Here is a 13,861-nt window from a genome sequence, read left to right as displayed (position 1 = left end):
TTAATAATATAATAACAGTGGTGATTGATTATTATTATTCTTGTCACTGATGGAAAGTCTATTTCTGGAGTCGGCAGTATGTAAACGCAAATGGAAAAATAACGGAGGCTTGTTATGCCTTCTGCAAATGCGTGTAAGACTCTGAAAGGAAAACCCCAAAGTTACTGGAATTTGGACCGGCCAATTTAAAACCAGATGTGGAGGACCCCATAGCTGTCTAACGTCTGCCTGCACTTAGCCAGCTTTGTACACTGCAAGTCTGCTTGGCTCTGTGATGGAACCGTCCTGTCTTTGCTGCGATATCGATGCCAAATTAATCTTCCGTGTGCATTGCTCGCCCTCCGCTCCCCTCATCCCGCACCCCTTGTTGCATTTATGTGGTGGCTTAACAAATGTCTGTCTGTTGCTTGATCAAACTTTTGCTTCCCTTATTTTTGCTGCTCTGTCGGGGGGGGGGGGGGAGGAAGCTATCTAAAGCGGATTTTGGTCGTGATGGTACCGCAAAAAAAGGCGTCCTCTTAATCTCATCAGCGAGAGTGACTTTTAGCACATCTATGTGTTACGTTGACTTTTTAGCTTATCTTACAGTGGCTCTTAGCTACCCTGAGGATCCTTTTTGGGGTACGATGCTGTCGGCCACTTGCTGGAGATGCTGTAACTGTGGGTTGGCATAGATGGCCTTTGGGGGTCCCTTTCCAACACTGGTTTCTATTTTAGAATGCGAATGTGGGGTATAAATAACAAAAATAGATCAACGTCCAGGATACTTCCATAAAGTTTTGGGCCACTCACTCAGCAATCCAGTGTGTGTGTGTGTTTGTGTGTTTTTGTGTGTGTGTGTGTGTGTGTGTGTGTGTGTGTGTGTGTGTATGTAGATAAGCCTTACTAAAATAAACTCCCAGTTTGTATCATTTGAAATCCACACTAAGCGAGCAGTTTTGGAGGTGCAGCTGTCCTGTAAGTTTTCGGCAGCAGCTCAGAAACTCAACGCAGGTCACTCACAACTTGCGCAGCGGTTAAAATTTAAATCACTGGTCATTGAGACTTGATTTAAATCATTGTTATTTTTTTACAGAAAGACTTGTACTTGCTAGTATAATCTTAATATTTACAACCAGATGAAGGTTTCATTTTTGGAATAATAAATTTTCAGAGTAGTTTTTACAGTTCTGTCAAAAATTACTGATGTGGTTATACTATTAGAAATACATAGACCGATAATTATGAAATTATTGCGAGGTTTAATAAGTTAGATGTTTCTGTTTGGACAAACCTTTCTGCTGCGCTTTATTGGAAGGAGAAAAATAATAATTAATAACAATGTAAACAATTTATTTAACTGAAACAATAACATTATAGCATATGTATCCCTGTTTGTTAACTGATGTGGTTAAACAATTATTAAATTCATGGGGGGAGGGCAGTGTTAGCCCAGAGTTGTTGGCCTTCTCTTGCCCTATAACTCCTCGCGAGTCTCCTCTCTCTACTGAGCCCCTCTTCTAGCAAATAATAATAATAATAATAATAATAATAATAATAATAATAATAATAATATTTATACCCCGCCCATCTATCTGGGCTTCCCCAGCCACCCTGGGCAGCTTCCAACAAAATATTAAAATACAGAAATAGGTGGGCAGTTTGGGGGGAAATGGCCTCTGGGCCGAAGTGATGAGCCAAAATCGGCCCGAGGTCTTAGAGGTCCTTCGCTCTGTTCTGTTCACGTTTCTCAAACTTGGGTCTTGTTGGACTACAACTCCCACCATCCCAGCTGCCAGGGGTGATGGGAACCGCAGTCCCAAAAGAGCTGGCAACGCTGAGACAACAACCCAACACTGAACCTTGTTTGGGCTGCGAGCTTGCAAGATGGGTTGGTGCTGTGATCGGCTGAGAGGCTGCTTGGCTGCCCAACGCTTGAGATTGCTAACGCCATCTTGTCTTCTACCAGATTCTAGCTCGGAAGAGGAGGAGGAAGAGGAGGAGGAGGAAGCAGGGGACTATGGAGTGGGGAACAGCGCCAGGCTTTCGTCCCCCGCCTTGGATGAGAGCGGCTTGGGGCTTCTGGCGAGGTTTGCGGCCAGCGCCCTCCCCAGCCCCATCATCCCACCCTCTCTTTCCATCGTCCAGCTGGAAGCCAAGCAGAAAGCCAAGAAGAAGGAAGAGAGGCAGAGCTTGATGGGTGAGTTTGCATCGATGGGTCAGGCTCAGTTCTGGCGCTCCGAACTAATCCCCGCGCTCTGCAGACGCTCAGAGGCACAGCTCTCTTCAGCTCTAAGCACCTGTATGGCTTTTGCGCTGCACTCTGGGTGTTGGCTTCAGGTTCCTAGGAGACAGGCACCCCAAAACACGGCCCTCCAGATGTTTTGGGACTACAATTCCCATCATCCCTGACCACTGCTCCTGTTAGCTAGAGATGATGGGAGTTGTAGTCCAAAAACATCTGGAGGGCCAAGTTTGGAGATGCCTGCTAGGAGAACACAAAACAGAACCCACAAGTTTGAAAGTTACTTCCGAGTCGCCACGGAGCGCAAACCAAAAATGTTCAACCCGAAGCTACTTCAACCCGAGGTATGACAGTAATAATAATTTATTTATATCCTACCTATCTGGCTGGGTTTCCCCAGCCACTCTGGGTGGCTCCCAACAGAATATTTTAAAAATGATAAAACATCAAACATTAAAAAACTTCCCTAACCAAGGCTGCCTTCAGACGTCTTCTAAAAGTCAGATAGTTGTTGATTTCCTTGACATCTGATGGGAGGGTGTTCCACAGGGCGGGTGCCACCACCGAGAAGGCCCTCTGCCTGGTTCCCTGTAACCTCACTTCTTGCAGGGAAGGGAACTGCCAGAAGGCCCTCAGAGCTGGACCTCCGTGTCCGGGCAGAACGATGGGGATGGAGACGCTCCTTCAGATATACTGGACTGAGGCCGTTTAGGGCTTTAAAGGTCAGCACCAACACTTTGAATGGTGCTAGGAAATGTACTGGAAACCAATGTAGGTCTTTCAGGACCGGTGTTATGTGGTCTCGGTGGCCGCTCCCAGTCACCAGTCTAGCTACCACATTCTGGATGAGTTGCAGTTTCTGAGTCACCTTCAAAGATAACCCTATGTAGAGCGCATTGCAGTAGTCCAAGCGGGAGATAACCAGAGCGTGCACCACTCTGGCGGGACAGTCTGTGGGCAGGGAGGGTCTCATCCTGCATACCAGATGGAAACTCTGTGCCTCCATGGACAGCTGCAAGTCCAAAATGACTCCCAGGCTGCACACTTGGTCGTTCGTTACCCCTTCTAGGACCAGGGAATCCCCCACACCCACCCGCCCCCTGTCCCTCCAAAACAGTACTTTTGTCTTGTCGGGATTCAACTTCAATCCATTAGCCGCCATCCATCCTCCATCCACCTCCAGACACTCACACAGGATCTTCACTGCCTTCACTGGTTCTGATTTGAAAGAGAGGTGGAGCTTGGCTGGACAGAATGACCTTCATCGGGCCAACCAGGACCTCCAGTTAAAGGGGGTGGGATGAAGGTCTTCCATAAATCCTGGTGCCAGTAAGAGGAAACCCAGGACATGCCTAGATGGGCCAGTGGTCTGAGCCAGGGCAGGGCTTGTTCCTGCATTAAGCTATCCTGGTTTAAAGGTAAAGGGACCCCTGACTATTAGGTCCAGTCGTGGCCGACTCTGGGGTTGCGGCGCTCATCTTGCTTTATTGGCCAAAGGAGCTTCCGAAGGAGCTTCCGGGTCACGTGGCCAGCATGACTAAGCCACTTCTGGCAAACCAGAGCAGCGCACGGAAACGCCGTTTACCTTCCCGCTGGAGTGGTACCTATTTATCTACTTGCACTTTGACGTGCTTTCGAACTGCTAGGTTGGCAGGAGTAGGGACTGAGTAACGGGAGCTCACCCCGTCGCGGGGATTCGAACCACTGACCTTCTGATCGGCAAGTCCTAGGCTCTGTGGTTTAACCCACAGCGCCACCCGCGTCCCATCCTGGTTTAGGGCTATGCAAAAGTCCGGGGATGAATCCTGGGACAGGGGAGCTGGAGAGGCGGCCCCATCTGGCAACAGCTCACCGCCGCCTGTCTGGGTCTTCTTCCATGAATAATGGAAATTTCGCTTTTTCAAATTCCCTCGTGTGCCCGTGGCTGGATAAGTCCCCCCAGGGCAACATCTTTCGAAGGCATGCAGCTCTGTAGAAAGGCTCCATTTATAAACCCCCTTTATTAATATGTATTAAATGATAATGGAATTATAGCGGAATGGGAAAGGATGCCTGCCTTATTTTTAGCCTCTCGCTTCTCGCTGCTCTATCTTTGCACATCTCCTTCCGTTGCAAGGAGATAGAAACCTGGGTTTGGTCTGAGATGCCATCCTGTGGCATCTCAATGTCCCCAAAGGTATATAGGTGTGTCAAAGGCCCTAAAGGGGGATTAAAGGGGGATGGAGAAGGAGGTTGTGGGTGCAAGGGGGGGGTCTTTCCTCCTCCCTCCTTTTCCAGCTGCTCCATTCTGTTACCCTTTCTGTCCCCATTTTCAGTTTCCTTCATTTCAACATTCAGGTCAACATTCAATAACTACAGAGCAATAACCCAGGGCTATTTCAGGGGTATTGAATGTATTTCTGTCCTTTCTTTCTCTCCGGTTCCAGGTGGCCCCTACAACATTAGGGCCTGTTGAATTTTTCACTTTCAAATGGCAAAAGTGAGGGGTGCTAAAAAGTTGGAACATGAATTGGGAATTCATAGTCTATTTTGGTTAAGTTAATATAAGTTAGTCTTGCTTGGTAAGTAAATGCATGAAAAATTGCACAGAAATCATTAAAAACGATTGCCAAGTGCTTGCAGTCATATATTAATATTATCAATATATTATTAAACTACCAACGTATTATTAAACTATATTGAACTATGCTGAAGGACAGCTAGAGATGGCTGTAAAAAGAGATAGGTGTTATTATTATTATTATTTATTTTTTGAAATAATTTTTATTTGATTTTACAAATATTTTAAAACAAAACCAATTCTATATCCATATGTAATTAACTCTGAATTTCAATACTTCCCCCCATCCCCTCCTTGGGTCTTAATGTTGACATTTACAATTGCATTATCATTCCATTATCCACATGATAAAATCAATCTAAATTGTCCATAGTCTTTGTTACCTTACAAGTGTGATTAAAATCCTGCTAATGCTTTCATCTGCTTACAATGGTCTCCTAAGTAAATTGAAAACTCTCCCCATTCTTTTTTAAAGTTCTTGTCCTCTTGGTTCCTGAGCCTTCCAGTTAATTTTGCCATTTCAGCATAGCCCATCAACTATTATTTTGACTTCAGCAAAGGCATCCATCTCTTTGTATTGGAAATACCCCATTTCTGAATGATTTTTTAAAAAAAGATTTTGGATACAGCAGTGATGTATAAATGGACTTACCATAACTGTGCAAGGGAAAACATTTTGCAAGCAGAACAGGTTTGTGGGAAAACGGATTATTCCGTTACGCCTGTGTCTTCCTCCTCCCGTCTTATTGATTACCTGCCCTTCAACCTAAGGCCCTGAAATATTCACCTTCATTGGGTGGTCAGGAAGCTTCAGCCCCGAGCTCCTTCAGTGTCCGGTTTATTAACCGGAAGATTAAATTATGCAAAAATGTGAGGGTTTGAATTGTTCCTACGGATTGCAAAATTCATTTTTTTTTCATAATCAAAGACATCTTGGCGCAGACTCCCCCCTCCCTCCTTTTTAAAGCCTTTATAATAATTACAATTGAGTAACCTAATGCGACTTTGTACTTCAGGCTTTGGGGGGGGGGAATGTGTGGGGAAGTTTTTGTTTTGCTCTCTTCCTTGCCCCAGGATTTTGGGCGGTTGGGGATTTTGGTCGGAACTAGAGAAGGGAAGGTCTGGAAAGAAACCGGGGAAATTGGGGGGAAACCCAGGTTTTTTTCCTGTTTACCCTGGAAAAAATGGGGGGGACCTGTTTTTTTGCATTTCCCCCCAGTTTCCTCCCCCCCAGGCCTTTCCATCTCTAGTTGGGGCATGAATCGATTTAGGTATTGTCTTTTCCCCTGTTCCAGAGTAATCTAGATCTCATTGATCCCTCAGTAATGTCTGCAGCAGAAACTATATATATATATATTTTGAAAAATATATATATTTTGAAAATGCGCATTTGAGAATAAGGGAGCGAGAGAGCCCACCGCCGGAACAGAGCCAAGGGGGATTTCTGAGAAAAATACCCGTGGCTTGAAGAAAACAAAGGCTTAGGTCTCCGCCTCAAAAGCGGAAGGATCTCGTAACCCATTTGTGGGTCCGAGAGCGGCACTGGGGGGTTTTTCCACAGTCTCATTTCCTGAATTTTGGCCTTCTTCTGGATGTGGAAATGGAGATGTCGGTTCAGGCTAGCAAAAGTCTTTCTGGCAAAAGGAGGCCAGAGGAAACGCAGGGGGTCCAGTAATTCCCTGGGGGGTCTCTCCCCCCTCAGTCTGTGAGGTAAGGGGGAGAAACGGGGTGCAAGTGTTGGGGTCCGGCATTGGGAAGCTCAACCAGGTAGACTGCTTTCTTTAGATTCACACCTTCCAGCTGGTCCAGTTTCCCCTTCGTCTCTTTCGCCGCTGCGCACCGGAAGGAGAGACTCCCGTCCGGAGGCTTTTGAGCTCTGACTTCCACTCTGGGGGCAAAAATGATTCTTTTAGGACCTTGCCTGGTTGTGATTTTGCTTCAAAACCCACCAACCGCTTGTCCAGGAGACTGCGGCTCAAAGCACGACTTAAGGTTGAAAGAGAATGGAAGGAAAGAGCCAGTAGGATGCTACTGAAATGACTTTGGGCTTTAGGGTATCAGGACTGACAACTGGGCTTAGGTTTGATTATAAAAACAAACACACTAATAATAATAATAATAAATTTTATTTCTACCCCACCCTCCCCGGCCAGAGCTGGGCTCAGGGTGGCTAACACCAGTAAAAATTACAGTAAAAACATAATGGGGGGGGGAACCAATTTAAAATACAGGTTAAAATGCAACTTAAAATGCAGCCTCATTTTAAATGTAGCCCATAAATCAAAACCATAAGGGGAGGGAAACATAACAAACTTCTACAAACTTCAAAGAGGTTTGTAGAAGAAGAGGAAATAGTAAAGTTATCAATAACAAATATGAACCACAATTATTTAAAACTTCAGAACGTTTATAAAGCAATAGGCAACAAGATTAAAACTCACATTAACTTTCTAAACATCTGGCTAGGCGTGTCAAAATAAGGTCCGAGCTCCTGAAAGTCAAACCTTTTCCACATAAATATCTTCAAAAGAGAGAGAGAGAGAGAATTTGGGGGCAGTTATCCTTGTTTCAGATGTCTTCTGAATGGTTTGACACACACACCAAAGTCTGAGAATCCATATTTATTTTCTATTTCCCAGGGGGTGGGGTGGATGTGCAATGTGTGTTTTTGCAACATAAGCCATCTTCCTGAGCTGTCAGGTGCCTTGAAGCTATGCTGCCAAAGGTGGTACATATATATAATATTGTTATATACTGCATTTCCTAGCCTCTTGGCTGTTTACATAGAAATGCAATGGGACAATATAAAACCACCGCAGCAAATTCAGCAGCCGGGAAACAGCGAGTCAAAGCAGTTACCTATCAAGCCAGCCTCCGAAAGACCTTTTCGAAGGTCGTATAACGGAGGAGCTGGTCGTTTATTGTGTTTATTTAAAAAATGCTGGTAGCGTTAAGCTAAATTCAGCGGTGTAAATAAGTTTTGATGGATGTAGCAATGGATTACTGAATGGTTTAGTTAGTTCATGTAAAATATGCAGGGATGTGTTGTATGCAAAATGAACCACACAAGGAGGAGAAGGGAAGTCATTGATTTAAGGTTGTTTAAATGAATATTTCAAAATGTAATTTAGAAAATTTAATTGATATATATATATATATATATATATCGGACGCGGGTGGCGCTGTGGGTAAAAGCCTCAGCGCCTAGGACTTGCCGATTGAAAGGTCGGTGGTTCGACTCCCCGCGGCGGGGTGCGCTCCCGTCGTTCGGTCCCAGCGCCTGCCAACCTAGCAGTTCGAAAGCACCTCCAGGTGCAAGTAGGTAAATAGGGACTGCTTACCAGCGGGAAGGTAAACGGCGTTCCGTGTGCTGCGCTGGCTCGCCAGATGCAGCTTGTCACGCTGGCCACGTGACCCGGAAGTGTCTGCGGACAGCGCTGGCTCCCGGCCTATAGAGTGAGATGAGCGCACAACCCTAGAGTCTGGCAAGACTGGCCCGAACGGGCAGGGGTACCTTTACATATATATGTGTGTGTGTGTGTGTGTGTGTGTGTGTGTGTATAGGGAGGAGCCGGCCGCTGTAGAGGCCGTTACAGAGGCCACCTCAGCAAAGGCCCTGCTCCTTCTCTGTAGTAGCGCTTCCAAAGCAAAAATGCAGATTTTGGCCCTTGACCAGGAATGCCCCTTTCCAAGTCCAGTGGAGTTGTTTGGTTTGACTGTCCCTTTTCTCCACATTTAGGGACGGAGTTTGAATACACGGACTCTGAGAGCGAGGTGAAGATCAGGAAGAAGTCTCCCTCCGGCCTCCTGCGTGGGAAGAAGGGGCTGGTGGAAGCTGGCAGTGCCCCGGGTGCCCAGCCAGGGAGCGCGATGGACGTGACCTCCGCAGGCAGCTTGGAAAGGGCCAAGATAGCGTCCGAGAAGAGCAGCAGGAAGCTGAAGAAGTTCAAGTCCCCAAAGGACCTGAGCTTCGAGATCGGGCTGGAGGCGAGCGACGACGACCTCTGGAGTCGCCGGCGCAGCGAGCGGATTTTCCTCCACGACGCCACGGCCTCTTCGGCCGGGCTGACCTCCACTGTGCAGACCAGCTCCACCCCCGTGGCCAAAGCCGCTGGGCGCTGCGTGAAGGGAACGCCCCTCAGCCCCAAGAAAGACAGAGGCAAAGGGAAAGAAAGGAAGGAGCTCAGCAAGGTACGAACCACAAGGTGCAAAAGGGAAAGGCTGTACAAAATTCTGCAAAATGCAGTGTTAGGAAACAGGATTTGGCGACAATATACATACAGTGGACACTCGGGCTGCACATGTGATCCGTGCAGGATGCACGTTCGCAGCGTTTGCAACCCACGTCTGCGCATGCGCGTGTTGCGATTCGGCGCTTCTGCCCAAGCGCCTGCGCGACCGCTGAAACCCAGAAGTAACCCATTCCAGTACTTCCGGGTTTCGGCATTCCATAACCCAAAAAACCACAGACTTAAGTGGCTGTAACCTGAGGTATGACTGTAGTCCATATGCAATCATGGATTGTTGTCAGGGGGAAATGAGACATAAAACCCAAAGGTATGTGAATTTGTTGGAGGTAGCGACTGGGACTGTTTGTAGTACAGCCGTACCTCGGAAGTCGAATGGAATCCGTTCCAGAAGTCCGTTTGCCTTCCAAAACGTTTGGAAACCAGAGTGCAGCTTCTGCAGGAGCTTCCTGCAGCCAATCGGAAGCCCCATCTGACATTTTGGCTCTCGAAAATAGTTGGCGAACCGGAACACTCACTTCCGGGTTTGCGGCGTTTGGGAGATAAAACGTACGAGAACTAAACTGTTCAAAAACCAAGGTACGACTGTGTAGGCATAGTATTTAAACAGGGCAGGGGTGCAGAACATAATTAAAGCATTCGATTGCCTTGAGTTGGCCAAGGAGTTGGTGTATTAGTTTTTGATGCACGTGCGAACTGGCCTGTAGAGTCTTGGGGTCTTCTTAGAGAATGGGACACTTTGGATGGGACACCAAAGATCATCTTGTCCAACTCCCTGCAATGCAGGAATCTCAGCCTGCCTGTCACCCCGTTTCTCATCGCTGGAAGGCCCAGGGTGTGGCCGGCCAAGAAAATGGCAAATTCCACGTGAGGAGAGGGCTTTAAAAGAGGATCAGACAGATTCATGGGAAGAGAGGGCTTTTGGGGGCTGCTGGACATGGGGGTCCTCTTCTCTGCCTCCACGGTCAGAGGCAGCAATGCTTCTGAATACCCATTGCTGCAAACCGCAGGAGGGGAGAGTTGCTCTTGTGCTCGAATCCTGCTTGCTGATTTTCCACACACACCTGGTCGGCCACCTTGATCCCCAGTCTGGTGAACTCCAGTGGTTGGACAACAGCAGCTACCAACATCCCTGGCCATGATCCCTGCTGGCTGAGGTTGTATCTGGAGGGCACCAGGTTGGGGAAGCCTGCTCTGTGGTGTCTGATCTCCTGGCAGCTCATTTATGCCTGCCGGCCATCCGTTTTCCGTAGTGCTTTGGAAGGAACCCAAAGCATCATCTCGTCAAACGCCTTTTATGAGGTCCGACCGACTAGTCCAAGCATCTCCAGGGCTCCATGCCACCAGAGACCTTTGCTCTCTGGTCCTCTTGAACTGGGCTGAAAGACGAACCTCCTGCCTTTACTAGGACCCTGGTACCTACGGGACCACCTCTCCTGGCATGCCCCATGGAGGACCTTAAGGTCCCTAAATAGCAACACCCTAGAGGTCCCGGGCCCTAAGGAAGTTAGATTAGCCTCAACCAGAGCCAGGGCCTTTTCAACACTGGCTCCGGCCTGGTGGAACACTCTCTCTCATGAGACCAGGGCCCTGCGGGATCTGATTTCTTTCTGCAGGACCTGTAAGGCAGAGTTGTTCCGCCTGGCCTTTGGCTTGGAATCAACTTGATCCCCTTCCCCCTTTTCCTTTTTTCCTTCCTCCTTCTGTGATGGAACTCCTCTTTGGGGACTTCCCTGGCTTTTTTCTGGCCCTCATAGGACCAGTTTGGATAGTTGGCCTTGTTTGAAGATTTGACATTTTAATCCCCAAAAAGTTTTTGATTTGAGTTTCTACTGAAATGAGGCTGCATTTTAATGTGGTGTTTTAATCTTGTTTCTAAGTTGTATTTTAATCAATTGTTTTTATACCTGGTGTTAGCCGCCCTGAGCCTGGTCTTGGCTGGGGAGGGCGGGGTATAAATAAGATTTATTATTATTAATTTATTATTACTACACGGTCCAGATTGACTCAGTAGAAGCTGTAGTCGACGGTTCCACAACCTATGCAGAAAGCATCATTTGAGCATGTGCAGAATGCGGTTCCCCGCACCTCAGAGCAAATCACAGGCAGCCACCCCACATCTGAGACTAGGCCTGGGCAAGATAAAAGAGGATAGGGGTCCCGGGCAGATTTCGTTCCCCCTGCTCCCCTTGAGTCGCACTCGCTGACCATCTGCCTTTCCCTTCCTGCTGACCAGCAAGACTGATTGACTGAGAACTTTCTTTCCCTTCTTATTTCCGTTGTGCAGAAGAAGAAAAGCAAAGAAGGTCCCTTCTGCTCTTCCTCCTCCTCGTCTTCCTCGTCTTCGTCCTCTTCCCTCTCGCCTCCAGGCATTGCCAGCTCCATGCCTGACGCCCGAGGCAGCCTGACCAGCTCCCTGGGCTCTAGCAAGAAAAGCAAAAGCAAGGCCAAAGCCAAAGAAGTGAAGAAAGAGGTGAGGTCTTCACACGGGCTGGCAGTGCCTCTTAGATGTGTGGAGAAGCATTTGAAAACGGCATCTCCATCCACCCGCCCCAGTCCAAAGTGGTAGAATCCACTTCAGCAACCATCATCTTCCCCCACCCCACCCAAAAAAAATGTATAAATCAGATCTGAAGTATTCATACTGGGAAGCTCTGCAAATTTCCCCACTCTTACTTTGCATAATTCATTCTGCCATTTTGCATAATTTATTCTGAATAATATCAGTGTTGGGAAGGGGGAATTTGCACACGTTTCTGCTGTTTTGCATAATTCACTCTGCAGTTTTTGCTGTTTTGCATGATGGGCTTCTGGTTTTGCTAGTTACCGGGCCGGGGGGGGGGAGTCAAGGTTGCTCAAACTGCCCCCTGCCTCCGGACTTGGGTCTCCCCCCCCCCCCGGTGGCTTGTGAGATTTCAGAAAGCATCTAATTCAGGGATCAGCAAACCTTTTCAGCAGGGGGCCAGTCCACCGTCCCTCAGAACTTGTGGGGGGCCAGACTATATTTTTTTGGGGGGGAAATGAACGAATTCCTGTGCCCCACAAATAACCCAGAGATGCATTTTAAATAAAAGCGGACATTCGACTCACGAAAAAACACCAGGCAGGCCCCACAAATAACCCAGAGATGCATTTCAAATACATTCTACTCATGGAAAAACACGCTGATTCCTGGACCGTCCATGGGCCGGATTGAGAAGGCGATTGGGCTGCATCCTGCCTCTGGGCCTAAGTTTGCCTACCCCTGTTCTAATTGCATCCATGGGTTGGAATTCAATAGAAAAATAAAGGAAGGTGAGGTTCCAAGGGAAGCTTGATTTGCTGCCCACTGTGATTTTGGACACCTTTTCTGCGCTCCCGGCCCTTGGTATATGGCGTCCCCAAGGAATGCCACCCTGATCCCTGCAGCCAGTCCATCCTCAGAGGTATTTCCTGGTCTTCTGGGTCTTGGGTACCACTGCGGAAGCAGTAGCCGTTTCCAGAGCCGCCTCGGAGCAGGTGCTGAGCAGCCCCCATGCGCCACCCTGGGTGCTTCTCCTGCTCCACAGCCACACAGGGGACTGCTGAAGCATCACACAGGGGACTACTGAAGCATCTGCTGAAGTAATAGTGCCACTGTATTCTGCTCTGGTCAGACCTCACCTGGAGTACTGTGTCCAGTTCTGGGCACCACAGTTCAAGAAGGACACGGACAAACTGGAACGTGTCCAGAGCAGGGCAACCAAAATGGTCAAAGGCCTGGAAACGATGCCTTATGAGAAACGGCTAAGGGAGCTGGGCATGTTTAGCCTGGAGAAGAGGAGGTTAAGGGGTGATATGATAGCCATGTTCAAATATATAAAAGGATGTCACATAGAGGAGGGAGAAAGGCTGTTTTCTGCTGCTCCAGAGAAGCGGACACGGAGCAATGGATCCAAACTACAAGAAAGAAGATTCCACCTAAACATTAGGAAGAACTTCCTGACAGTGAGAACTGTTTGACAGTGGAATTTGCTGCCAAGGAGTGTAGTGGAGTCTCCTTCTTTGGAGGTCTTTAAGCAGAGGCTTGACAACCATATGTCAGGAGTGCTCTGATGGTGTTTCCTGCTTGGCAGGGGGTTGGACTCGATGGCCCTTGTGGTCTCTTCCAACTCTAGGATTCTATGATTCTATGATTCTGATTCTATCTCTGTCCCTCCCAGAATCAGGCTACTACCACACCATACATTTAAAGCACAATGGTGCCAAAACAGACATGGCTCCCACCCCAAAGGATTCTGGGATCTGGAGTTGGTTGCGTGCGCTGAGGTTTGCGAGGAGACCCCTATGTATTTCCCAGAGTTCCCTGGGTGGAAGAGGGGAATGGCTGTTAAGCTACCCTAGGGATTGTCGGACTTGCGTTCGGCCGAGCGACTCTTCTGGTCGAGTCCTCCGACGTGATTAACAACCTGAGCCTTTGATGAGGCTTCAAGCACGTTCCTCCATTACGCAGAATATCCAGCACACAGGGAAGGAGCCGAGATAGTATGAGCTACATTGCAAAGAGCATTTTATTTCTAACTACGCAGACAGAAAAGAAACATCCTCTCTCTGTGAGAGCAGAGAGCAATTGAAACACAAAGGAAGAGGAAACCAGTAACATCACATCCGTCTCCTGTCTTCCGTGAGACTTCCGATAGCCTGGAATCTCTGGAATGCAAAACAGAGTCCTGTGACTCCAAGCAACTGCACAGTGGCAACTCACAGAAACTAACATCCTCCTCCTTTCTGTGAACTCCACTGGGCAGTGTGTCAGTACAATCTCAGTACAAACCCAGTTTCTGTACATAGGTACAGTGTTGATCCCTTGGA

At 47.8% G+C, this 13,861-nt stretch overlaps 1 protein-coding gene across 3 annotated transcripts in view; it reads left to right on the top strand.

The window, feature by feature from the left end:
- TNRC18 (trinucleotide repeat containing 18) overlaps window positions 1-13,861 on the top strand; it is a 136,957-nt gene that overhangs the window by 102,792 nt on the left and 20,304 nt on the right. For all 3 annotated transcript variants that reach the window (XM_081839450.1, XM_081839449.1, XM_081839448.1), the window contains 3 exons: window positions 1,949-2,179; window positions 8,524-8,975; window positions 11,319-11,504. In XM_081839450.1, coding sequence (XP_081695576.1) covers window positions 1,949-2,179; window positions 8,524-8,975; window positions 11,319-11,504 — 869 coding nt within the window. The remainder of the gene's footprint in view (window positions 1-1,948; window positions 2,180-8,523; window positions 8,976-11,318; window positions 11,505-13,861) is intronic.

The sequence above is a fragment of the Podarcis erhardii genome (assembly GCF_964252035.2).
Source record: "Podarcis erhardii genome assembly, chromosome: 14".
In the NCBI taxonomy this organism is placed as follows: Eukaryota; Metazoa; Chordata; class Lepidosauria; order Squamata; family Lacertidae; genus Podarcis; species Podarcis erhardii.
The sequence above is the reverse complement of the archived record's forward strand: the minus strand, read 5'-3'. Positions and strand labels throughout refer to the sequence as shown.